General features: G+C 56.8%; 10 protein-coding genes across 10 annotated transcripts; 6 read left to right on the plus strand and 4 right to left on the minus strand.

Annotated features, from left to right (window-relative positions):
* Positions 1–341: 341 nt before the first annotated feature.
* SCHCODRAFT_02536672 (uncharacterized protein) lies at positions 342–2342 on the minus strand. Its single transcript, XM_050343582.1, has 4 exons — positions 2049–2342; positions 1036–1993; positions 729–983; positions 342–670 (listed from the first exon to the last, which is right to left on the minus strand). Exons 1-4 carry the CDS (start codon positions 2327–2329, stop codon positions 473–475), a joined length of 1692 nt encoding a protein of 563 aa, XP_050201250.1. The 5' UTR covers positions 2330–2342; the 3' UTR covers positions 342–472.
* Positions 2343–2388: 46 nt separating this feature from the next.
* On the minus strand, positions 2389–4399 carry SCHCODRAFT_02573223 (uncharacterized protein). The gene is made up of 3 exons (XM_003033401.2): positions 4097–4399; positions 3102–4032; positions 2389–3043 (listed from the first exon to the last, which is right to left on the minus strand). Exons 1-3 carry the CDS (start codon positions 4390–4392, stop codon positions 2474–2476), a joined length of 1797 nt encoding a protein of 598 aa, XP_003033447.2. The 5' UTR covers positions 4393–4399; the 3' UTR covers positions 2389–2473.
* Positions 4400–4466: 67 nt separating this feature from the next.
* SCHCODRAFT_02619674 (cytochrome P450) lies at positions 4467–7312 on the minus strand. Its single transcript, XM_003033402.2, has 16 exons — positions 6843–7312; positions 6709–6779; positions 6626–6655; positions 6536–6572; positions 6428–6487; positions 6362–6374; positions 5783–6306; positions 5689–5733; positions 5468–5635; positions 5394–5418; positions 5329–5343; positions 5200–5274; positions 4977–5148; positions 4783–4914; positions 4685–4732; positions 4467–4629 (listed from the first exon to the last, which is right to left on the minus strand). The coding sequence occupies exons 1-16, from the start codon at positions 7168–7170 to the stop codon at positions 4576–4578; spliced, it is 1797 nt and encodes a 598-aa protein (XP_003033448.1). The 5' UTR covers positions 7171–7312; the 3' UTR covers positions 4467–4575.
* Positions 7313–7468: 156 nt separating this feature from the next.
* On the plus strand, positions 7469–9696 carry SCHCODRAFT_02573227 (uncharacterized protein). Its single transcript, XM_003032837.3, has 8 exons — positions 7469–7646; positions 7697–7827; positions 7879–7970; positions 8028–8164; positions 8211–8267; positions 8319–8460; positions 8514–9487; positions 9540–9696. Exons 1-7 carry the CDS (start codon positions 7528–7530, stop codon positions 9339–9341), a joined length of 1506 nt encoding a protein of 501 aa, XP_003032883.1. The 5' UTR covers positions 7469–7527; the 3' UTR covers positions 9342–9487; positions 9540–9696.
* Positions 9697–9760: 64 nt separating this feature from the next.
* Positions 9761–10999, plus strand: SCHCODRAFT_02573230 (uncharacterized protein). Its single transcript, XM_003032838.3, has one exon. It carries the CDS (start codon positions 9895–9897, stop codon positions 10855–10857), a length of 963 nt encoding a protein of 320 aa, XP_003032884.1. The 5' UTR covers positions 9761–9894; the 3' UTR covers positions 10858–10999.
* Positions 11000–11069: 70 nt separating this feature from the next.
* On the minus strand, positions 11070–12719 carry SCHCODRAFT_01211684 (uncharacterized protein). The gene is made up of 2 exons (XM_003033403.2): positions 12246–12719; positions 11070–12193 (listed from the first exon to the last, which is right to left on the minus strand). Exons 1-2 carry the CDS (start codon positions 12589–12591, stop codon positions 11340–11342), a joined length of 1200 nt encoding a protein of 399 aa, XP_003033449.1. The 5' UTR covers positions 12592–12719; the 3' UTR covers positions 11070–11339.
* Positions 12720–13230: 511 nt separating this feature from the next.
* SCHCODRAFT_02536685 (uncharacterized protein) lies at positions 13231–15093 on the plus strand. Its single transcript, XM_003032839.2, has 7 exons — positions 13231–13364; positions 13442–13770; positions 13873–14021; positions 14071–14290; positions 14340–14558; positions 14612–14760; positions 14814–15093. Exons 2-7 carry the CDS (start codon positions 13620–13622, stop codon positions 14895–14897), a joined length of 972 nt encoding a protein of 323 aa, XP_003032885.1. The 5' UTR covers positions 13231–13364; positions 13442–13619; the 3' UTR covers positions 14898–15093.
* Positions 15094–15312: 219 nt separating this feature from the next.
* SCHCODRAFT_02619692 (uncharacterized protein) lies at positions 15313–16450 on the plus strand. Its single transcript, XM_003032840.3, has 4 exons — positions 15313–15398; positions 15462–15557; positions 15693–16218; positions 16273–16450. The coding sequence occupies exons 1-4, from the start codon at positions 15344–15346 to the stop codon at positions 16310–16312; spliced, it is 717 nt and encodes a 238-aa protein (XP_003032886.1). The 5' UTR covers positions 15313–15343; the 3' UTR covers positions 16313–16450.
* A 737-nt stretch (positions 16451–17187) lies between these two features.
* Positions 17188–22193, plus strand: SCHCODRAFT_02619696 (histidine kinase). The gene is made up of 24 exons (XM_050344947.1): positions 17188–17937; positions 17985–18054; positions 18103–18126; positions 18177–18208; positions 18257–18363; positions 18412–18435; positions 18485–18575; positions 18626–18705; positions 18755–18798; positions 18853–18882; positions 18935–18966; positions 19020–19070; positions 19123–19135; positions 19185–19233; positions 19284–19297; positions 19348–19374; positions 19424–19522; positions 19577–19598; positions 19651–19690; positions 19740–19847; positions 19898–20312; positions 20364–20693; positions 20752–21588; positions 21641–22193. The coding sequence occupies exons 1-24, from the start codon at positions 17374–17376 to the stop codon at positions 21862–21864; spliced, it is 3327 nt and encodes a 1108-aa protein (XP_050201251.1). The 5' UTR covers positions 17188–17373; the 3' UTR covers positions 21865–22193.
* A 133-nt stretch (positions 22194–22326) lies between these two features.
* On the plus strand, positions 22327–24771 carry SCHCODRAFT_02619699 (uncharacterized protein; the record flags this gene model as incomplete). The annotated part of the gene is made up of 7 exons (XM_003032842.3): positions 22327–22431; positions 22484–22554; positions 22609–23358; positions 23406–23946; positions 23997–24140; positions 24189–24331; positions 24389–24771. Coding segments are annotated over 7 exons (1907 nt in total), but the record flags the coding sequence as incomplete, so codon positions are not given.
* Positions 24772–24826: the final 55 nt, after the last annotated feature.

The following is a 24826-nucleotide window of genomic DNA, read 5'->3' on the forward strand; positions in this document are numbered from 1 at the left end:
CCATCTGTCACACAGCTCTTAGACAGCTGGTTTTCACGTCGTAGCGCTGCATCCCGAGAGTTCTCTAACACCATTCAGATGTCAAAATGCTCGTGCATACAGTGGCTATGTACTGGTACAGCTGAGGCTGTAAGGAGCCTCTTCAATATGACTCAACATCGCGATTACAGCTTGAAAAGCAGGGTGACTAGAAGCATTCACCGAAAAACAAGCTCTATTGCTCGCATTGAGGCCCCTATATGGCATATACAGTGTCATATTAGTGCTCAGTATATGTTAAGGTAATTTTGTAAGCCATTTTGCAGGCCAGACAGATACCGAGCGGGCCTAGGTGTGGCGTTTTCCTTTGGTGTCAAACGTGACTGATGGTGTCAAATCACGTGGTCAACGACTGTACAAGCTCAGAACATCTATCGGTCACGGTCTCTGATCCATGCCTGCTTGGCAGCGCGCAGCTCCTTCCCTACGAGCGTCAGGAATGGGGCGGTCTCTCCCGACAAGCAATCCGGCCATGACGCCCGCAGCAACGCCTTGCATCGAGACCCTTCGTCGGCACGACGGATCGTGTACGCCAAGGACGTCTCATGCCAATGCGAATCGACGTATAGTCGGCATTTCCGCAATTTGGGGCACCTGTCCGCCAGTGCGCGCACGCCGCGAGTAAATGTTTGTTCGTGACGGTGGACCCACAAACCGTCGATGTCAATGACCTTGTTATCTTCGTCCAGATCGATCTCGCGACCGGCGATGCGTCCTAGCTCCTCGAGGACGTGCTTCTTCTGCCGCTGCGGCAAATGCTGCAAGCAGGACCACAATGCACGATCGAAGCCCTCCAACATGGCCCTGTCGGTAGGGACATACATATCGTCAAGGACCGGAACGTATGCGCCAATTCTGTGAGGCCATGTCTTCTCAGTGAGATCGTGGTGTAGAGTGAACGTCTCGAGCGAGTCCCAGTCTGAGAGGAGTACTCCAAGGTGGGCCTGGAGTCGAAGACATAAGCGATGCAGAGATAAAAGGCTTGGGTCGACTTACCAGAAAGTCGTCGACTGGACGGACGTGAAGGAGGCCTTCGTCGTAGCAGGAGAGAGCCAGATGACGAATGTGCTTATAGGGAAATTTCGCGGGTGTCTGGAGCAAAGCCAAGAGTATGTCGAAATGTCCTGGCTGGTATTCAGCCTCGATGTATTGTAGCGCCAGGGAAGTGATGTCGTAGAGTGGATCGTGGTCCGACGCGCGTCGTCCAGTCCGCCTTTCGCGCGCGAATGCGAAGCCGCTGACGATAAGTTCTGTCCAGCCAGCGTGTCGTCCCTCTACCGGCGAGAAGACCTTCGTCCCAGCTGCAATGTTGAAAGGCCAATCTCGTTCGAGGCCAGATATGATCTTAACGAGGTTCTCCAAGCGGCACGTACGCATCGCATCCGCCGGCACGAATTGCGCGTTGACCTCCTCCAGCACGAGGTGTTTTCCAACGGAGTGCAAAATATCCTGTGCAGCCAGGGCGGCACGGATTACGGAGAGGACGCGGAGATTAGGATACAACTCGTGCAGATGTTTCACGAAGTTGAATGGGATCGCGATTCCGCCGTGAACAGCCAGCCTTTCTAGGGATAGACATGGCTTCGCGAGGGGTGCACGATACCACGTGCGCATATATTCGGCGCGGGATATCGCCCGTCCTTCCAGTCGCGCTTCTTCAAGGCGAGGAAAGCAAGACAGGTCTGGGAATACCTGGTCGTCCCAGCGTATGCACAGGCGACGCAAGTTCTCGCAGGAGTAGAAGAATGGAAGTGTGGAAGGGCCGAAGTGAATGATGAATGATACAAAGCTGAGCAAATCCCATGAAGAGTCGGACGTCTGCTCGGAGTCGAAGTAATGCCAGAAGCATTCTTGGGTGTCAGTATGTTGACCTTTTGCGTAATATGGCAGCTCAGGGCGAGCTTGCCATTCCACTGTCATCGATGGAAGTTGCTTTGGGCCGACGTTTATATGCCTAGATGCACGCTCAGCGCTTTGAGCGAATACTTGCGTATAGTAGACTTAGTTACCTTATATACGTTTTATACGACGGATGACTGCTCAATAGCGCGTCCAGTCTGCCCAAAGGACCTGGCTCAAGACCGTACAGTTGCCAGCGCTCGCTTGTGGCCCGTACGGGCAAGCACACAGTAGAGAAGTATCTGGGTAATGCGAAGGCGCGCAGACGCCGGTTTACGCCAGACAAGATGCCGTAGACTGATAGTCGCGGTGGAAGTAGCGACCAGTGCTCGATGTAGTGGGTTATGTGGTCCAGCAGCTCGTTGGGGAGGTCGTCCAGAGTTATAGGCATTCCTGCATATGGTGGTTCAAGACAAGCAGCGGATGAGGGCGGATGTCGGACCGTGACTGTGATCTTGCAATAGGTTCGAGTTCAAGACGCAGGAAATCCCATTCGTACGTGGTGCACTACATCGTGGATATGTCTGGTACAATCTCAGCAAGGATACCTAGATCGCTGTGTCCACCCATCCTTCGCAGCACGTAATTCCTGACCCACCACCGCGGTAAATGGGAACAGTTCGCCAGAAAGGCACCCCTCATAGGATCTCCGCCCCACCACCGTTGGCCTTCGTGGATCCTCGCCGCGTAGTATCCGATACGCCCAGGACGTGAGTGTACCCATTGGACACACGAACCAGTGAAACTTGCGCAAAGTGGTGCACTTTTGCGCTAGCTTGAACACCGCGCGCTCGACCGTGCGCTCGTTCCGCTCCATCCATAACTTGTCGATGTCGATATCCCCGTCACAAATGCTGACTTGCCGGCCCAGAATACGACTGAGCTCCTCTACCACCTTCTCGATGGCATCATCGTCGAGGTAGGCGAGACAATCATCGAGCGTTCGATTACTCCCGTAATACACGTCGGACATCTGGCTGGGAATGTCCGCGTCGTCGAGAACGGGAACTCCTGCCCCCTCCGGCCATTCCTTGTCCACGATGTCGTGATGGAGGGTAAATGTCTCTATCACGGGCCAGTGCGCAAGCACGGTACCCAACTTTGCCTGTCAGATACCCATGTTGTTAGTTGAGGCAAATCATGAGAGCATAGAAAGCCCATACCAAGAAATCCTCGACGTACTTATCTCTACGAAACCCGGGTTCATGGACGGATACAGAGAGATGCCGAATTCGCTTGAAGGGAAACCCAACGGGGTTGACGAGAAGATTACGTAGCGTGTCGGGCATCCTCTGGTTGTCTGATTCTTGGGAGGTGCAACGTAGAGCTAGGGAGCTGACGCTGTAGGGAGGTTCCCCGTACAGACTCGGATCCGAGCTGCGCCTCTTCCGCACGAATGCGAACCCAACTACCTCAATCCCGGCCCATTTCATCGCAGCGTGCGACGGCCCTGGCCCTGGTATCGTCGCAGCTAGTCTTGGCGGCCAGATACGCGTTCGCCCACACATCACATTGACCAAATTGTCCAGTCGGCACCGTTGTAGCTCAAGGTCTATACCTTGAAACTCCGCGTTGACTTCCTCGAGGTCGTGATGCCTGGAGATCATATGGAGGATATCCTGAGGTGCAAACGGGGCCTGCATGGCGACGAGAACGCGGAGACGGGGGTAGAGCTCGTGCAGGTCTTCTACTAGGTTCCTCGGTATGTGTACGCCACCGTGAAATGCCAGATAGCGGAGAGATGGATGCGGTTTCGTTGGCTTCGTGAGATACTTCATCCGATCCTCGCAGACGGTGATGCAGTGCTGTCCCACCAGTCGCAGCGTGTCGAGTAGTGGAAAGTGCGACAGGTCCGGAAAGGTCGCATCGTGCCACCGCATCGAGAGTATGCGTAGGTTGCTGCAAGAGCTAAGCAGCCGTATGAGGGATGGCCCACAGCTGACGGAGAGCGAAACGAAGCTGCGCAGGTCCCATGGGCATGCCGGATGCATGTCGAGGAACTCGCAGGAGTACTGCCCGAGACCCTCCGTGGCATCAGGATCTACGTTGATCCACGGAGAGGTCGGATACGTCCCCGAACCGATGGTAAGACTCCTGCAAAATGCGTCGTTCAGAATGTTTGACCTCAGACAAGTCAGGTCCGAGGCCGAGCACGTACTTGACATACCGCTTGTACCGGAGATTGGTATCGAACAACGCATTCAACCGCATGAGAGGGCGCGCTTTCATCACACAGGAATCAAGCGTAGCCATCTTCACGGGAATGCATATCGTCGAGAAGTACAGCGGGAGGGCGAACGCGCGCAAACGGCGACTGACGCGTGACAGGACGCCATAGACCGAGAGGCGGGAAGGAAGCCTCGACCAATGTTGGATGTACTGGGTTATCTGCTCGAGAACCTCGTTGGACAGGTCTTCCAGTGATGGCCCCCGTGCTCGTGGCATGACGGTCATGGCCGGTGGCAACTCGCCTCTGACAATTCGACTTTGTTGATGGGAATTCGGCAAAGGCCGGATAAACAAGCGATGCCAAACTTCATTTCTCTCGTAAACCATAATTATAAAATATGGCTTGCCATACTCTATTGTACGTTCATAATACCAACGCCGTAAGATAACATACTTACCCTCAAGGAATCAAAGAGATCCTTCGTCCTGCTCCGCCTGCGTCATACGCACCCAGAGGCCGCCCTGCAGCCGATTCAATACCCCGCTCGATAAGCGAGATGGAGAAGTCTGCACTCACCACAAAGCTCATCGTCAAGTGCGTTTGCAGCCTGACCTTTTCCTTAATCTACTCCGACCGTCAGCACCTGATGTTGAAACACCACGCCCGACACGCACCTTCCTACCTTCGCCCTCGAGCCACTCCTCGGGCGCGAGCGACTGCGGGGGTTGGGCGTGGAGTGCAAGCCTGATGCCAGAGAAGTTCTGCAACAGGCGGACGAGGAAGAAGGAGATCTCGTTGTAGGCGAACTGAGCGAGATATGCGTTAGCATTGCAAACGCACGAGATGTAGAGGGAGGAAGTAGACGCACCTGCTGCCCGAGACAGATACGCGGCCCGCCATTGAAAGGGAGGAAAATGAACGGGTTCGGTGTTAGATACTTGTGCAGGCGTTCGTCAAGGAAGCGATCAGGGTCGAACTCCTCGGCATCGGGACCCCACAGGTCTTTGCGGCGATGCATGAGGAGCACCGACCACGATACACTGTGAATTGAGTCAGCGGTACTTCGCCAAAAGACGACGCAGAGGACTCACCGAGTGTTCTTGGGTATGTAGAAGGGCTTGCCTCCAGGTTCGAGGGCGGGAAGGGTGGTGTCCTTGGTTGCGCATCTGCGAAGCGCAGTCAGGAGAGAAAGGCAGGGAGGCAATGGTAAGTGTGCCTACTTCAGGTTGAAGGGACTAGGTACTGTGTTAGCATGCGTGAGGTCTTTGGGCAGATGACTACTTACACGATGGGGTAAAGCCGCAACGTCTCTGCATGCCAGTGAGACCAATCCGGCACGGAAGGGCAAGTCGAGCCTACCGTTGATGACCGCCCGCATGTACTTCATGTACTTGAAGTCGTCCAAGGTAGGACGGCGCGACTCCCCAACTTGGTCTAGCACTTCCTGACGAAGACGGTGCAGGACGCGCGGCTCCTGCGCGAGCATGTACACGATGATAGAAAGCGTTGCAGCTGTGGTGTCCCTGCCTGTGGCAGATTAGCAAAAGAAAAGGAGAGGCGAACAAGCTCGCGGATCGTACCTGCGATCATGATGTTCAAGATCTCGTCCCGAATTACGCCAATATCTGCACTCTCGTCAGGATCCTCTTCCTCGCGCATCTTCGGTCCACCCACCTTCCGTATAATCCACGAGATGCTCCAGCAGCGTCTGCTCCCCAGGCGCAGCCTTCTTCTCTCCCGTCGCCTCCCGCTCGCCCTTCCTCAACAACGCCTCCGCCAAGATCGGCTCAATATGCGCACGCACGACCCGCATCGGGCCCTCCACCCGATCCCTTCCCATCTCAAATAACGGCCAGTGCTCCGCGAAGCGCATCCGGCCAGCGCATGCTGTCTGCGCGTCGTTGAAGGCGGTGACGAAGTTCAATTCCGACTCTGGCGAAGCGCTCGAGCTCGCGGTGGGGAAGCTGTCCGCCGGCCGCGGCAACTCATCTGCCAGAGAGCGCACGTCGTGACCGAACAAGAACTCGGTAGCGGAGTCCATGGTGAAGCGGCCGACGAGGTCCTGGAAATCGACAGGCAGGCCCTCGCGGAGGCGCGTGCGGAGCTGGGCAATGGCGTCCGAGGCGTGGCGGTCGAAGTTGTCAAAGTCGCCGATGCGGTCGCGGGTGAAGAAGGGGCGGGTCATGGAGCGGTGGAATCTGTTGGAGTGGGATTTGGCACGGGGTGAGTATGGCAGGTAGAGGCACGGCTTACTTCCACATGTCGCCTGGAGTTTGCTCGGTGAGTCACTGGAAAGATGGGCATACAAGTGTAGCTTACCATCAGAGGCAAATACACCAACGCCAAGAAGGGGGTACAAGATGGAGCAGAGATGCTTTCCTAAGTTAGGTCAGGGGATTTGTAATCCTTGTAGGTCATAAAACATGCCTTTCTCAAAATCGTCGAACTGCGTAGCTAGAATAGCCTGTACTTCTTGTCGGCCTTCCTCAATTGACGTTATATCGATGCCGCACGTACCTTGACATGCTCAGGCGCAATGGTAAAGACCTGCGGAGTCCAAGATTTAGCGTACGAGCGTAGGTGACTGGTGTATAACCTACTCGATAGGTGAAGAGCGTGCGGGTAGAAAAGCAGGGGCCCAGTGTCTTGATATGTTCGGTCAACATGTCGCCTGCAAACGGGCCGTGTTATGAGCGTCATCCAATCTGAGGATCATGAGAACAGGGGCGCATACCTGGATAAGGCGCATTCGTCCTGAATTTCCTGGCCATCTTGAGCACAGTGTAGATGCTGCCCGGTGTGAAGTCATCGCGCCAGATGGGAGGAAAGACGCCTCCAACGCGCGCTGCGCCACGCCAGATGGCAAGATCCTCACGCAGCAAGCGGAACAGGAGAACTGCGGGGATTGCGAATGCATACGCAGCGATCTCAATATAACCAGGGATGGAGATGTCGGTAAAGTTCCGGGTGAGCAGGAGAGCGACGTAGACGACGACGAAGGGCTTTGCGAGGCGAGGGATGACCTTTGCCAGGTAGGGCAGACCTGGCGGGATGCGAGCCATGGCGCTGCGAGTCGGTATCTCGTTCGTGAAGGTTTAAGACAAGCCGAGTCGACGCGGCTAGCTGCGTATTGTACCTCGGCAGTCAAGGCTTCCCATGGATAAAGGTCTTGTGGCCTTAACAGCGCACGTTGCGGCCCTTGAGCGTCATTCATCTGACGAGTACATTGCCGATGCCCGCTCAAAGTCAAAGGGAGGCATGCTTGGGCTTCGTCCGCCCTGTATCGTGGAAGTCGACAACATGGGCGCTTGAGCGTGAGATTGCCATCTCCTAACGGCTTCCGGACCGGAACCCCGCACGCGTTCTGCACCTGCCATCATCACCGCGCCTGCTGTATTCCAGGCCGCACACTGCAGTATATGCAGTCCAGCGAACTAAAGACCGAATTTCAAGAGAAACACTCCTTTCAACAGGATGGGAATCTGCGTGCACTGAGCGTTCAGCCTGGCGGGTTTGGCGCGCGTCGAGCGGAGCTTTGGTGTGTTGCTAGATCTATGCGTTCAACATGTGCTAACGATCGTGCTATAGGCCGAGATTACTCGATGCTCAGCCATCCGAGAAAGCAGATACTAAGGAGGAAGGGTCTACCGACGAACCGCACCCCGACGAACGACAGATCCGGCTCGACACCGATCGTAGCTTCGTCCTCTATCCAGTAGGTGAACTCCTTCCTTGAAGCGACAGGAGACACGACTCTAACTGCACATCAGACCCCTCAGATGACAAGGCGCCCTTGCAAGAGGAGCTGCACCAACTCATCGTGTCTATCTTCCGTAAACGACGGAAGTTGAGCTACTTCCAAGTACGCATGCTCCCCCCTTTCCTACATTGAAGCTGACTCGTGGTACGCTACGTATAGGGCTACCATGACATTATTTCTGTCCTCTTCTTGACCCTGCCGGAAGACACGCGATTCACAACCGCGGAGAAGATGAGCCTGCACCGGTTAAGGGATTCGATGGGTGCAAGCCTTGAGCCTACACTAGGGCTGCTGAGGTGCGTCTCAATCTTATAGGCCTTTACTCGATCTCACAATGCCCAGAGTGACTCGCAATCTCCTCCGAATATGCGACCCGCCATACGCTGAGTTGCTTGAACGGTAAAGTCAACTATCCTTGTTATATCACTGCCGCTAACGCCACATTCACAGCAACGCGCCCCTGCCATTCTACGCTCTTTCCAATCTCTTGACACTGTTCGCGCACGACATGCCTACTTTACCATTGATCCAGCATGTGTTCGACTATCTGCTAAGTCGAGAGCCCATAGCAATTGTCTACCTCTGCACCGCAGTATGTACCATTCATCAGTATGCGCTTCTTCCGTTCGCTGAACCTATTATCAGGTGCTGCTGGCGAGAAAAGACGAAGTGCATTGGCTGGAGGAGCAGGATGAGGAAGGCATGGTGCATAGCCTACTCAGCAGTCTCCCGAACATTACGGACGAGGAAGATACCCCGAAGGCGCCACCAGAAGAGGACGAGTATCTGCCGCTGGAGCCAGACGCTGGCGAGGGTGGTACACAATATGCAACATATCCTGTCCAAGCGGTCGACCCGTCAGAGGACGACGGCGATGTCACCGTCGCTGCCTCGATACCCCTCCCACCCTCCCGCCCTTCAAGCCCAACCAACCTTGTCGAGAACCGCAGCTCCACACCCCAAGGCCCGCCCCGCCCCACCATCCCCCTCTCATCCCTCCTTCAAACCGCCGACGCCCTCTACGCCCAATATCCACCCACGCACCCCGCCCTCCACCTCTCCTCCATCATGGGCCCCCAGTCCGTCATCTTCACCTGGAACACCCACATCCCCGACGACGACGCAGAGGCCATGGTCGCCCGCCCCGACCTCGTCGTCTATCCCGAGGTCGACGAGGAGCTCGAGGCGCGGAGAAAGGAGAGGGAGGCAGCGAGGGACGCGAAGAACCCGCGCCGAGCGAGGAGGAAATTGCACAAGCGCTTCCGCGTAAGGGACCGAAGGGTGGTGATGGTTGCGGGTGCGGTGCTGGTGTTGGGGGTTGCGATGGCGGTGTATGGGCAGAAGCAGGGGCAGAGGGGTGGGCTGTTGGATATGCTGAGGGATTCGGAGAGCAGGCGGCATTGGATACAGCTTGGAGGGTGGGTAGGGGGAGCAGTCGCTGGTGTGGGAGAGAGGATATGGGGCAGGGGCTGATCGAGAAAGGCCGCGCTACTCTAGGACGCTTTCTGCTCGCTGTCAGTGGTAGGAGTGTAAGTATGTACGATGACCACCTGCTAAATTATCTTCGGACGATGTGACCATTGCTGACGCTCAGAGCTGGTCAAGTAGCATCTTTCTCGGTACAGTCTCAGGTACGCCTCCTCCAAGGCGTCAAGCTGACTCCAGTCATAGCTCCGGTGACTTGCCTTAGTCGACAGCGGCTCATCTACGCCGCGCTCACCTTCATTTGAGCGAAGTTGAACCGTTACTAGTCACGCCTTTGTCACGTTTGGTGCCCAAATGGAGCCCCATCATGCACTCCATCTTCCTCACTGCCCCTCGTTACCTGGGCTCATGACGTCGACTGGTGCGCAAGCTACCCCACGGACTGGCCGAGTAACGTCCGCAGCGATGCTCCATATAACGAAGCGCGCTGGTATCTGGGCCTATCGAACCTGACAAGAACGTCCACTTGCCTCTTCGCAGTGAACTCTTGAATCCAAGCATCTGAATCGTACTCTCATCTCCTCCGCCTCACTACCAAACGATGTATGCTCTGGACGGCTCCGACGTTAGCCTACACGCCTACCTCCCCCGCTCTCCCCAGTGGAAGAGCAACCCCTCCCGCGACTCGATCAACCGGCGCATGCTCGACGACATCCGCCGCCACTCCGTCCGCGTCCGCCGCGCGCTCCTCGCCGCCGACTACGACGCCTGGTCCGCCGCCGCCAAGGAGCTCGTCTACACCGTCCTGCGCCTATCGGAGTGGGAGCACGCCTGGGCGGCCGAAGACGGCGCGGTAGACTATAGCCAGGCCGTCGCGCGCCTCACGCGCATCCGCGAGGAGTGGATGAGCCGGGTGTCGGCGAAGAGCTTTACGGACGCGCACACAAGGCTCGGTGGCGGGAGCCAAGCGTCCGATGCGGATGGGGAGTCGCAGCGCGCGCGCTCGCCCGTCGCGCAGGAGCAGCGGGTCCGCCATGCGTCGCACTCGCGCTGGCCGGCGCACGACGACGATGCGGGAACGCCGTGGGTGGAGCCTCGTCGACACGAACCACGCAATTCTGACCCGAGAACCACGACAGGCGGAGTCCAGGGGGGAATGGGCATTGAACAGGCACCCGCGTCATTCACGCCACCATCGCCTCCCCACTCGGCTCGTTCCGCGTCGACCACATCGCCTGAATCGTCTTCGGCTACCCCCACAGATACTGGCGCAGACAAGTCTACCCGACGTCGTGGCCGACATGCACGGCGCTCGTCGCAAGCTGCCGGGGCGCCTGGGGAGTCGTCGCAGGACACCGCAGCCCTTATGAACGTCGTTCGCGACCTTACCGAGAGGCTACGAAGTCCTTCCGTATCATCACGCTCTTCTTCTGGCGGACCTCCATTGTCGAACACGCTTCAGGACCTGTCTCGCGTATTGAACCAGCTGAATGACGTCTCCGCGCACCAGGGAAGGCCCAAGAGGTCGCGGAAGAGGCACGACAGAGCTGCGAGCCAGCAGTGATGTATTACTGCTCCACTACATTCATGTAATGGCCTGCATGCATCGATAGCTCTCGGAAATATGTACATGTAGGGTGGGACCCATTGCTGAAGGCAGCAGTTATCCCCATATGGGTTCAATACAATTGCTTCAGAAGATGTCGAACACAGGCTGAACGTCGTCGACCAAACGTCAGGAGAAGTCTGGGACCTTGAGCAAGGAAGGCATATACGCATAATCATATGTAAACATTAGCAGGAGATGGAGGAGTACAGTAGTATGAAGAAAGCGATGCACAGCAATACGACGAGGCGCCCAGTCCCGAAAGTCCTGGGTAGTATGTGCCAAGCAGAGCGCTCGGCCGAGAAGTAATAGGCAAGCAAGACGAGCACAGGTAAGGTATATTTACAGGGAGCGAGAACGTAGCAGGAAAACAGATATACAAGGACGTCGGTAGATAGAGCAAGATGGAGGACAGCAAGGGTGGTAGGAGGGCGATGCGGCTATGTCGCCATAGGCTGTGGAGTGGTTTCCTTGGAAGGCTCCTTGGCTCCTACGAGACGCTGGTAGATAGGGGAGACAACTTCAAAGCCAGTGTCATCGTCAGGCTTGGATTCGGCGAAGTACGAGTAAGGGAAAGCAGCCTCTCGTGTCCGGGCAAGGCATGGCTTGGGAGGTGGCGGCGGTGGAAGATGCACTGTAGTGGGCTCTTCCTGCTTCGCCCATTCCTGCGGATGGTCCGACTCCAGGGAAGGAGTCGACGCCTCCGACACGTCCATGTCCACGTCCATTGGAGGAGGTAGCGGCAGCGGTGGCGGCGGCATCTGAGGCCCTACGGACACCGCTAGCGAAGCCTGGGCGTTGATCATGCGCTCATAGTAGTAGTCGAAGTCTGACTTCTCGAAAGGATTACCGCCGTCCTCGTCCATCGGCGTTCCGAGGTCCCCCGGCGGCGGAACGGGAGGATAGCGACGCTGGTGCTTCCCGCACTGCACTTCTACGAGTTGCTTCTGAAGCACCGCGTCCTGCCAGTTGTTTGTCATGAAGACGCCCTCCTGTTGCCATTGCTCCGGGTGTGGCTGGCTATTGGGCATGGACTGTTGGGCTGTGGCCGCTAATTGTGCCCCTGGACGAGCCCTAGGCTGTGGGGGTAGGTCGGGAGGGAGGTCGCGGTGCGGCACAGAGATATGGCGTGGCTTCGGTGGAGGGGCTGGCTTGCGCTTCTCTGCTTTCGCCTTGTTCGCATACTGCTTGGTGTCGAATTGCGGGTACTTGAGCCGGTGCGCGCGTCGCTCGATCTCGGCCTGCGCGTCCCAGTACGCGCGCTCCGGCGGGGTAAGTGCTCGCCACTTCTCAGCTGAGGGAGTGACAGTCAGTGGCGCAGTCAAATGCGGGGTATGTGTACGCACATGCCATCTTGCTCAGGCTCGCGTGGGTCTCCAGGTTCCCCGGCAGCCTCCCTCTCTTCACGAAGTCGATGCGGAAGAGGATGAACGCGTTGGGCGGGCGCGGTATGTGCCCGGGGTCGTCGCTCTTGCGCTTGCGGCGGGGCTCCCGTTGGTATGCGGACGGCTGAGGTACGACCTGCGTGCCGTCCGCCGTCAGGACTTGCTGGCTCGCCGAGTCTAGAAATCGTATGGGCAGCGAGGGTAGCGCGATTGGCGGCTGCTGCTCCCCCATGTCCACTGCGGTGTGCTCGTCCTCGTAGTTGTTCGGCGTCAGGTTCGTCGCGAACGCGAACTCAGGGGAAGTCATAGCTGCAGCTCAGGAGGTAGACGAAGGTGACAGGCGGGTGCAAGTCTTGCAGACTGCGCGAAGGCCGCGCTACCCTTTTGAATGGTTTCCAAGGAAGGCCTCGGGCCCGAGAAAACAAAAAGGAAACGAGACACGATGCCGCATTTGGGCATTCCTGTCCGCCTCAGTCTTGTCGAACGTAAAAGGCAAGATCGGTTTCGCACGCTCCGTGCTGCTTTGCGCTGTGCCATATCACAGAGGGCACAGAAAGAACAAAGCCCAGGGTCCAAGGAGATAATAAAGAGCGCCGCTCGACTGTTGCAACATTTTTCTAGCCTCAAAGGGCCTCGCTAAGCGTACGTTTCTAACGGTGATCGCGTGGAATATTACGATTGCATTGAAGCCATATGGGGATAAAGGGACCATACTTCTCGAGGAGGGGGCAATGCAAAGACTCGTTTGCACCCCAACGTGTGGGCCCAGCACTGAGTCTTTTGCACTATGCGAAGGATGGAACCCCTCTTCCGATGAAGGTCAGCTCTTTGATTCTCAATTGAACGCCGAGCACAAAATGCGGCCGCCACGTGGAGCGGAACTGAATGGAATGCTTCCGTGATGCGTGATCGACGAGGGTCCCCGGCGTGACGAGTCCTCGCTCGCGTTTTGGCTTTGGCCTTCACTTTCGTAAGCAACCCTTTCTCTTTCTTTCCTCCTCTTCTGCATCGTCACCGTGACTGTGTCGCTCTGGTAGCGGTATATCTCATCGCAAGCTTGAGCACATCATCGGAGCACGAGTGCGTATGCATATCCCATCCTGCGCGATGCAGCGGATGACCCGATGCGGTGCTGACCGACGCGTGTCCCGTCCCAGCTCACGACCCGTCACGACACCCGCCAGGACGCATCTCTAACGACAACACCTCTCGACCAACTCTTCCTCCCTCGACGACATCATCTTCAATCCCGCTTTTGAGGCACCCATCCTTCCTTCCGTCCGCATACGATTGCAAACACCGTCTGCGCTACACAGCACCTTTACGACTCGCGAGATGCTCATTCCTACTTCCGAAGAGACCGAGTACACGCGTCATGAGGCCCGTGGAAAGCTGTTCAAACTTGTAGACGGGCGCTACGCGGAGCTGTGCGCCGGGACACTGAAGATAATGGCGAATAAGCAGGACAAGACCGCTGGCAGGCTCGGTGAGATGTTACGTTGCCGAGGAGTGGTGTGGCTACTGACTGCTTGCCTTTGCAAACTCCTCGCGCCTGCCCTTACCGTTTCCTTACCACACGCATGTCTAGTTCTTCGCGAGGCAGGGACCGACATCGTTATGATGGAAATCCGTGTCGACATGCTCGGCAAGGCCTGTCTCACTGGCTCCGACGACCGTTGGATTACGCTCGAGACTGACGACGATTACTGCGACGAAGAAGAGAGTTGGATGTTCAAGGTCAGTGGCCACCTTACATACTCGCTCATCATGCTGACCTCCTTGCCAGGTCATCGGCATGTCCGGTGCCCAGCGCATTCTGGACGTCATCTATGACTGCGCCGTCGACAGCATCTACGCGCAAGCCAAGGGCGGCATCGATGAGCACACGATGCCTCAGTTACGCGAAGTCATCGTCGCATCGATGCAAGTAAACCCAAGCCGACAGAACGCGCCGTCACCAGCCAGCGCTCCAGCTACGCCGCCTCGGCAGACATCGTCGTCCTACCGTAAATACTTACTTCCATCCTGTGGACCGCCTTCTGACCATTCTTTTAGGCGTCAAAAAGGAGCGGTTGAGTACCAGCCCGAGGAAGAGCAGTAGCCCTAGCCCGAAGAAGACGCCCCTTTTCCGACCAAAGGAGGAACTTATTGTGTGCAGCGCTCGTGGTACGCTACATCGCTACGAGAACATGCACGAAAACAACGGCCGGGACACCTTGGGCGTTGTCAAGGTCACCGTCAACAGGCTCGACCCGACGTGCACTGGACGCCTGGGTGAGTGCCTCTACTAACAAGGTCGGGCTAAGCTCAAGTCTCACCGCATGTAGTCATGTACCGTGACCTCGGCCGCACCGTCTTGCTCGACGTCCCGCTAAGGAACATGTTCAAGTGCGGCTTTGCACACCCTTTCGACTGGCGGTACATTAGTCTTGCGTTCGCGTCCGAGTTTGGAGAGAAGCAATATGTGCTCTTCCAGGTAAACCTTCTTTACGACCTCCCCGAACACGCGAAGCTTACGACAAGTCGTAGGCCCTTGACGTCGAGCCTGCGAAGAACCTAGTTGCTGCAATCAACGATCCGCACGCCTATATGGCCCTAGAATATGCCAGCTAGATGCTGGTAGACTGGCGCGTATCTATGCTTCTTGCCCAACACTGCATCGGACTTGCCAACACACACACATACTTCTTGCCGCATTGGACATTCTACTGTCACATATACTAATCTTGTCAATAATTGTTGTCTACTGATCACAATAAAGCGGATGCTACTGAATGCGAGCGCCGAGCTTTGGCATAGACTCTGCTCTGACCCACCACCTATAGACTGCGAAGACCTTGCGCAATACAGGGGCTTGCCTGCCTACTTGGGAACAATACCCGCGTCGCGACGGGCAGGCCCGAGCAACGTGACCGTGTTGGGATCACGCTTGCCGATCGCTGCGCGTTTCCCCGGTAGCGTAACAAATACGGCATCGTTCTTTCATCTCCTCCAGCCTCCAAGGCTGCCTCCCTCTTTCCTTTTCCTCCCTCCTCCCTCCCTGTGCTGCCTCTTCTATAATGGACTGCGGGATATGCACCGATGGGCTGAGGGATCCGGTATCCACGAAGTGCGGTGCGTGATAGCGCGGTTCGTGCGGTAGTTGGAATCGCTGACGCGGCGCCAATTGCTCGTTAGGCCATGTCTTCTGTGATGCATGTATCAACGAGGTGATCAAGCGGGCAAGACGGGGAAATTCTGCGAATTGTCCAACTTGCCAGAAAGAGCTCAAAGGTGAGTGCGATCCCTTTATCCGACCATCTGTGCACCCATTGTTCTTTCATTGTCGTGATCCTGTATACTTCCTCCACCTCTCATCGATCGACAACAACTATCCTATCACTTGCATAACGCTAACATAGGACGCAGGCCCCAACCGACCCCTCCTGAAGCTTGCCTTGGATACTTCCCGCCACGATGATCTTCGTCAGACCAACGTATCCCTCCGTAACGAGCTCAAGTTCTCCCTCCTCGAGTGCGAGCGTATCAAGAACTACGTCGCGCAGCTCGAGCGTGAATGCCATCGTCTGAAGCGCAAACGCGACGAGGACGATGCGGATACGCAGAGCCTCAAGCGCCGCTGCACCCGCGCAGAGAGCGATGCCGAGCGCTTCAGGCGCGCTCTGCTCGTCCAGGTCGGCGCCATGGTCACCGCGGCAGGTAGCCTCGCTATGCAGCACGCCCAGCAGATGGTCGACGATGGTGAATTCGAGGACGAGGACCTGGAGGAGGACGAGGAAGAGGACGTCGGTTTGGTGCAGGTGCCGACGTCCGACGGCACAGCGGTAGATGAGAATCCGTTTGTTGACCGCTCTGTTAGCGGTTTGTTCTCGGCCAAGGGTCACTTGGACACCTCGGGAATGAACGCGGCGGCGGAGGCGATGAGGCAGCAGGCGTGCGTTGTCCAATGCTCGTCCCGAGTTGCTCTCGGAGCTGACCTGACACACAGCCGTCGCTGGGCTGACGAGGAGTCTGTTAGCGGCGCCTAGTGGCGCTTCTGTCAGTCAACTGTTCGTGGTTATCCGTTCGCGGCGCTATGGGATTCGAGGGCCCTCTGCGAGGCCATCTATGCTTACATCTAAGTACGTGCGTATTTATACAAGTACGATATACCTTCCTTTCTTTTTCCCTCACCTACCTTACCGCTCCCATACACTACTGCATACCCGCCCTATCCTCTACATACTGTCCTCTTGCATAACATCCATGCCTCTTGTTGCCAGCTAACACGGCAGTGGATCGAGTGGCGGTGACATCGGCCTGTCTGTCTTCTGCCGCGTTGTCGCCAGAAGTGACCGCACGCATGTCCAGAGAGGTTCTCGGCCTCCATCTTGGCGATAACTCGGCGCGGTTTGGCTGTCTGCTGATCAAGGGGGTGCAGTAAGTTGCTGAGCGGTGTATTGGGTTCGCTTACACCGAGTGCGGGTTCGCGTACTCTGTCGCTGCGTGCATTGAGCGTGTGCTTGCAGAGAAGGGAATTCGGAGAAATTCCCGAGTTCTTTCATGACCAGGCTGTGGTGCATGGCGGTAGGTTGAGCTTGAAGGGAGTTGAACTTGGAGCAGCGAGCTGCTGGGATGGGCGGGATGTTGGCGGGAACGGAACCGGACCGGAAGAGCGTTGGTCAATATATTCGGAATGCGGAAATCAGGCCTCGGTCCGATCCTCGGTTGAACTCTGCGAGCAAGCAGAAAACGCCATGCTCGCGCTGGGGGGCTCGACGAGCTCATAGCAATAATCTCAAGCAATGACTTGCATCAGAGGAAGGGGTCTCATCGAGGCTCCCGTACCCATTTCGGGTGATAGCAGCCAAGTTGAATGCGACTGAACCGGAACCAGATCAGGGGCGACGCGGGCGTCATTTACAGGCACCACTGTTTCCTTCTGCGCTCACCCCCTCGGCCAGCGAACGGGCGATTTTAGGCAGCAGGCGCCACCGCTGTGCTTCCCTGAGGTCCTTCGATGCGCTTCTGGCCCTCCAGTAGCAGCAGCGCAGGTCAGACAGCAGCCAAGTGCGAGCAATGGTTGTCAGGAGACACGGATCCCACCACAATGATCGACCGCACCCCCTCGTCCTCGCAGCTCGAGCCGTCCAAGACGCGGCCACGGAAGTCGTCTCTGGCGGCAATGCTACCGCTCCCAGTACTATCGGCGCGTCAGGTCGACGACGATGAGAGGCGGGAGGCACTCAGCGCGACCCTCCTGCGGAAGTCCAAGTCGGCTCTTCGCAACATCCGTTCCCTCATCCTTACGGACAGTCCCCCCTCGAGCCAGATCATCGACCCGCCCTTCCCTCTCGAAGACAAGATACACTCGGCCGCTACGAAACCGCGGAATGAACCTCGCCCCCAGACTTCGGTCGATTCCAGTGTTGAGGTGGACGAGGTGATCGTCGACAAGCTGGATGAGGCAGAGACCTCAACGGACTCGAACGAGGACAGTTGGAGTCCGCCGGGTACGTCCAGCATGCCATTCGAGGAAAGCGATCAGCGGGACGGCCTCGCCAACGACATGGCTCTCAACCCGCCTACCTTCAAGCAGCGTGCCCTTCGCGCTGTTGGCCGCTTCTTCACCAGGAGGTTTGGCGATGAGGAGACGGAGAGCAACTACATCGACGTGCGTCACTTGCCTTGACCCTCTGCACGGTCCTAACATCGGTCTAGGACCAATGGTACGCGACCCGTAACCTGCGCTTCCTTGCCGCTGTGTGGTTCATAGTCGTCTGGGCTCTCGGTATGTGTATTCTTAGTCTCCTGTGAGACAAGCTGATAGCCATCCCAGGAATCGGATTTGCTCATCCTCTACGTGAGCCACCCTCTCTCCACCCATTGTTCCCGTACTAAGCACCATGCCAGACGTACTTATGGACAAGATATGGTACTACGGGGTACGTGGACGATAGTCCCCTCTCCAGACTTGCTCAAACGTATCCCAGGTCGGCTTAATATGCGCTTTCGCCCCCACGTTCCTCATCGTCGCTCGGTGGCACAAGAAGCACCCTATCCTATACCAAATTGTCGTTTGCGTATCGACGTGGTCATGGTGAGCCTACTCGCAATCGATTGTTTTCACCGCACTCAACCGAAGCAGGTCTTTCTATGTGATCCTTGCAATGTAAGTGTCTTCTCCGGGCCGGATGCATTTGTGGCCTCACCTCGCGTAGGTACTTCTGTGGGTTCTACGACACTGGAAGGCACCATACATACTTTTCGTGCGATGGGAAGGACTATATCGCAGCCTTCTACTACTTTACGGTAAGCGCGCATGCCCTTGTGTGGTGAGAGTGTCGCTAAAGCGGTCGAAGGCTCTGCAAACGACTGCACTGTTCGGTCTGAACCTGCATCGGTTGCCTGCGCTTTTGGGCATGGTCAGCTTCTTCGTCGTGTAGGTGAAAACTATCCTCCGGCTGCTCACATGATTGACCTTCCTATAGTTCAATGGCTCTCATCGTTCCGGACCACCACACGTGGACCAGAAGTATGTGAACCTTAGCCCTTGGTAGAAAGCGCCTTGTCTAACCTCGCTTTCCAGGCATGATTAACTTCTTAGTGTTCCACATCTGTCCGTGTCCTCTGCCCCTCCCACGCGCACCTTGATACTGACCTCGATATAGTCTTGTTGATCCTGCATTATCACCGAGAAGACGTACGCACATTGGCTCACTCCTTCTGTACGACTTGACTGATGCTGTATCGTAGTCCGAGCGCCGTCTCTTCAAGATGAGAACGAGGTTACGGAAGCAGTACCGGGTACGTTTACGTGTCTTCTCTGTATCTGTGCGCATAGCTGACGGACGTGCAGGACGTAGTCGCCGGTTAGTATACGCCCGTGCCTTTCAAACGTTGCCTCATGTTTCTCTACAGCACAGTATCAGCGGACGAAGGCGTACGAATCGAAGGCTCGGCTGACCAGGTATGTCTGTTTTAGAGAGTTTATCCGGCGCTATACTGATCATTCTCCAGCTACGTCTTCCATGATAAGTCATTCCTGCAAGGCATCCTTGTCGCGACCTGACCTTCGAAGCACAGGTCAGAGTACCCTTGAACGTTGCTTGTGAGTTGCACGCCAAGCCGCACCTTACCGGTGGCTGATACAGCCCCAGTCCTCGCTGTCCAGAACATCGAGGCCACTGGCGTCATCGATGACCAGAGTCGTGAAGACTTCGAGGCGCTGAAGGGGGGCCTCAGCAACATGTCTCAGGGTACGTCCATACAAGCGCTTGCTGATGCGGACCTTGCTCACGCCTTTTTATCAGTATTGAACGACGTGCTCGATTTGTGAGTGAACTTCTTTGTATGACCTCGGCAGTCCATTCAAGGTAGGCTGCAGTAATCGACTGGACAGTGGGCGGTTCGAGTTCGCCAATGCAGTAAGTTGTCTGGACCAGGGACCAATCACATCTGCTGACCAGAGCATAGCCTTTCGCATTCCACCAGGCCGTACGATCGCTCATTGTCCCCTTGGAGATTGCGACGAACGCGCGCAATCTCAAGTTCAAGGTTAATGTGGACCCTAACATCGACAAGGTTAGTGTCTTGCTCAGCCGCTACCCTTATCCGTAGTCTGATGATCGTAGGTCGCCCGACATGCCGCATACCGCGCTCTAGGCAAAACACCCGAGGAATTGGACGAACGTGAACGGAACGACCAGTATGATGGCTTCGTCGTCGGTGATCAAGCTCGCCTTCGCCAGGTCATCACCAACCTCACCAGCAACGCCTGCAAGTTCACGCCAGAAGGCGGAAGCCTGACGCTCACGACTAGGCTGCTGAAGCCGCAGCGAGACCCGCTGTCAACTATGCGGACGGATAGCACGGTCGTGGAGGATGTCAACGGTCAAGCTCCGCTCTCCACGGTTCATCTGGAGGAGCACAATCGCGGGATGGGTAGCGTCTCGCTGTCAGATGCGGATCGGATCCTGGTACGCGTCGAGATCTCGGATACAGGTGTAGGCATCAAGCGCGAGGACATCATGCAGGGCAAGTTGTTTTGTAAGTGTCGCCGACTCTGTTCGTTTCCATCATCTTTGACGCCTTCTTCAGCTCCCTTCAATCAAACCTCTCTCGGCATCCAGCAAGGGGGCAAGGGCAGTGGGCTCGGTCTCGCACTCGTGCGCTCCATCGTCAAGCAATGGGGCGGCCGCCTTGGTGTGAAGTCTAAGGTCGGGGAGGGCTCGACATTTTGGTTCGACGTACCGCTCGGAGTGGGCAATCGCATACCGCGCAAGGATCTGCAGGTTCTCATGGCGGATGTGCCCGGCAAGGATCCGGTTGCGGATGGGAGTGGGCATGAGCCGTATGCGCTGCGTCCGAGCCAGATCAAGTTGAGCGAGGCGCAGTCTTCGGCGGCAATGAAGGGGTTGATGGAGCAGGGTGAGCGGAAACTGACCCGTCATCACCTGCAAATACTGATGCTATGAATCCATTGCAGCCGGTCACGTCAACATCTCCTTGCCACCGTCAAGGCGTGGCGGACATGCGCGACGACCGTCAGCGCAGCTCAGAAGAGGATCGCAGGTGTCATCGAGCCTATGGACCAGCTGCAGTCCTTCGTCCATGGACGACTCTGGGGTGGCAGGCTCGCATCGCCGGAAGTCGGACGCCAGCGGCTCGTATTTCCCCGAAGGCGCGGAAGCAGTACGTGAGGACGCGGCCCGACTGAGGGAGGACGGTGTCGCGGTGTGGAAAGATGGTGTGGCGCGTGAGGATAGTGGTTTGACCGTGCGAGCATATGGCGAAACGTTCCCAGATGCGGCGCAAGCCAAGGGCGACGCAGCATACGCCAGCGGCGAGACATCGCGGGCGAACGGCTCTGTCGCCCAAGATGATACACCGGCGAGCAGCTCGCTACGGTCGCGCCCTTCGCCTTCGCCGTCTGGTCTTCCCGTCCTGGTTGTCGAGGACGACGACGTGACAAGAAGCGTCATGGTGCGAACGCTGCAGCGCCTCGGGTGCGACGTGACAACGGCCTACGACGGGATGAACGCGCTGGAGGTGCTCGGCGTGCCCGTGCCAGTTGGCACACCAGGGTCAACCGGAACGCCGTGGTCCGAAAAGGGGCTGGATGAGTTCGAGCGGAGGTTTACGGAGACCGGTGCGGCGGATAGTATCCATGGGGAGCCGCGTGAGGCGGAAGAGGGCCCGTTCGCGCTGGTCTTGTTGGACAACCAGATGCCGAGGTTGTTCGGGACGAAGGTGGCGAAGTACTTGCGGCGGGCGAGGAGGCGAGACTTCGTGGTGGGATTGACTGGGAACGCGATGGTGCAAGGTAAGTCAACGTACCCCGGTTGCTGAAGCGCGGCGTGTTGATTGTTCTGCAGACCAAAAAGAATTCATCGATGCAGGGGTCGACAGGGTGTACACCAAGCCAACGACGAAGGATACGCTACTGGAGGTTCTTGCAGCTGCAAGAGAGAGGCGCAAGGCGCGTACAACCCCTATCAACATCCCTATGCGACCACCTCCGGAGCTTCGCCCACCACCAGCATCGTCATCATCGCGATCCCAGTCCAGTTCGCGCTCGGACCTTCCCCCATCACAATAACCGCATTGACCATCCAACCATCCAATTGTCCGACCAGTCATCGTCTCTTCTTGTTGCTGTCCGATATCTGGGACTTGTGTGCTTGTCTTACTTGCTGTGTACTACTATTGCTCTGTCGGAATACCTGGGGACTAAGTATTCGCTATTAATTACGCCTCTTGGCAAGTCCATGTCTTGCTCATGTTCTACCAGTTGCGACCTGCGTGTCGCTCTGATTGACGAGTCTAATCTTACCAGATGTACTGTTGCGAGTATATACTTCACCACCCCGCCTCTACGGTTATTTAACGTGCGTCAGTAGAGAACAATACTGTCTGCATCGCGCGATCCGTCTATTGTGTGTCAGAACAATGAAGCCATGACCGGCCGGCGCATAGACCGGGGTCTCGGCGTTTGCCGAATTTCCAGGGACTGGCCAAAAGCGGGCATCGTTCTTGTCGCGAACCCCAACGACGACGGCAGCAATGGCCGACTCTATCCAACCTCCCGCTCCCGCCAACGCGCGCGACACCACTAAGCCTACCCCACCCTCAAGCCCAGAGCCAGTCGACGGCGCCGCAGCCTCAGGTATGTACTTATCGTGCGCGACCGCATCGCAGTGTTAGTGACGCAGGTCCAGGTTCCAAGACAGCCCGCAAACGCGAAAGAGAAGTGTCCCTTGAACCAGCGCCGGCATGTGTGTCGTCTACTGTGAGTCGGATTGCGGATGCATCGATCACGCAGGCTGATACTCGTGGTGCTCAGGCTGGCAGCGTCAACGTGAATGATCAACAGGCCCCGATGAAGAAGAACAAGATTGCGCTCGATGCCCACCCAGAGGAGGAGGCTAGCCCTAGCCGCTCCGCCTCGCGGTCGCGCTCCAACTCCCCTAAAGGCCTCAGCAGCTCACCCCGCCAGGAACAGGCCGTTCGGCAGATCAGGCGTGGTGTGGAAGATCTCACCTGGCAGAATAACGAGCGCCAGTCTCCGCCCAACCCGGCAGTGGACCAGCAGGCCACCGACACCCCATCCGATAACGCCAACCCCGTGCCCAAGCACGACGATGCCGACATGCTCAGCGTGTCGGGCCGCTCTAATTCGCCCGTGTCCCAGAAGCCAGCGAGCGTGGTGATGGGCTCCGCAAGTGGCTCTCAGCCGCCGTCGCGTCGCGTGTCGGATGCATCAATGGAGGAGGACAAGGCGCAGCAGCCGCGCAAGCGCAAGCTAGTCGATCGTGGTGCCAGCGAGGGGCCCTCGACGCCAATCGAGACACTCAAGCGTTCTCGTGACGATCCGGATGATGACCAGAATCCTCGGGAAAAGAAGAGGCCGACACCCCCGCCCGAGCAAGCCTTCACTGTCGATGCTACCCCACGGCGTTCTGTCGACTCACTCAAGCGCTCCCGCGAGGATGATGAAGTTGATCAGAACCCTCGCGAACCCAAGCGCATCACGCCACCACCTGAAGAGAAAGCTAAGAAGATCGAGAAGAAAGACGTCAAGCCCGTCAGCAAGGTGCGTCCTACGTGTACAATCTCTTTCTCTTTGCTTAAAGGGCGCAGGGCTTCATGCAGTACGCTTCGGCCACTTCGCCGTTTGCCTCCGTCAAGGCTCCACCCAAATTCGGAACAACGGCCTCCCCACCTCCTGCCACTCCCAGCATTCCCTCTACTCCGTCCAATGCGTCCACGCCGTCTACTTCCAAGGATCCCTTCGCCAAGTCCGGCTTCGCGCGCCTTGTGGGAGACGCGTCTCCTTTCGCCACCGTTGCGCGCAACAAGCCGCATGTCTTCGGCACTGCGTCCGTCATCGAGCGGCCGAACACCCCCGAACGGGCTGCGCCCATCTCCAGTATCAAGTCGACTGCATTCTCCGCCTATGCTTCTGCGAGTCCGTTTGCCATCGCCGCTAAGTCCAACGGTGCTGGTGGGAAAGCTGGCAAGTCCGATTCGGGCTCGACCACGCCTTCTACGGACGAAGTGGAGAACGCAGATGAGGCAGACAAAGCCAAGGCCTTCCAGGACAAGCTTCGCGCAGGGAAAGATACAGAAGGGTCCGATGAAGATGAAAAGAAGGCGAAGTTGCAGCTGAAGGAGCAAGAAAGTGAGATACATCCATCGTCATCTGATAAACGCGCACTGACAATGATGTAGTCATGACCGGCGAAGAGGACGAGGACGTCGTGTTTGCCGGTCGCGGCAAGCTATTCTTCATGGACGGCGATGCGTACAAGGAACGCGGTACCGGCATCATGAAGGTTAATGTCAAGCGCGAGGATAGGAAGAATGCTCGCATTAGTAAGCTCTTCCCAAGTATTATGTGTTACGCGTGCTAACCATCGTCAGTAATGCGCAAGGACACCGTTCACAATCTCCTGCTGAACGTCTCTGTCACGTCCATCGCGAAGTGCGAGGTCAACAAGAATGACACGCGGTATCTGTCGCTCTCTGTTGCGACTGGCACGGGCATCGATAACTACGCTTTCCGAGTACGTGTTGATGATTGTCTGTCGACCTTTGAGAACGCATACTCAACCAACGTGCAGATGAAGGAAACGTCGAACTTAGTCAAGCTCGCGGATGCGGCGAAGGACCCTGCAGCTTACTTGGAGCGCAATGGAGGTGACGGTCGACGCGAATCTCGCACGGCTCCCCGCCATCGGGCCACGGCTGTCGAGGATGCTGGTGACGTTGTATAGGGCCCTTCGGCCTTTGAAGGACGGCAGAGATACCGTCAAGGGTCATTATGCCATTGTGTAAGATGGTCTGGTCGCTGTAGAGGTCGCGACTAGTGTCGGGCAGAGGCGGTGCTCGGAGAGGTCCCTCTCGCATCCGTATCGCAACGTTACGAACGAACGAATACTTTCCGTACTAATTGTTCTATTCATCTTTGTATTATTTATCCGAACGTAGTTTGCTGTGCAAGGTATATGGTGCATGCATCGGCAGGGGTCACTGGCGATTGTTGCGCTTCTTGCAGTTGG

The sequence above is a fragment of the Schizophyllum commune genome (assembly GCF_000143185.2).
Source record: "Schizophyllum commune H4-8 unplaced genomic scaffold SCHCOscaffold_4, whole genome shotgun sequence".
Classification (NCBI taxonomy): Eukaryota; Fungi; Basidiomycota; class Agaricomycetes; order Agaricales; family Schizophyllaceae; genus Schizophyllum; species Schizophyllum commune.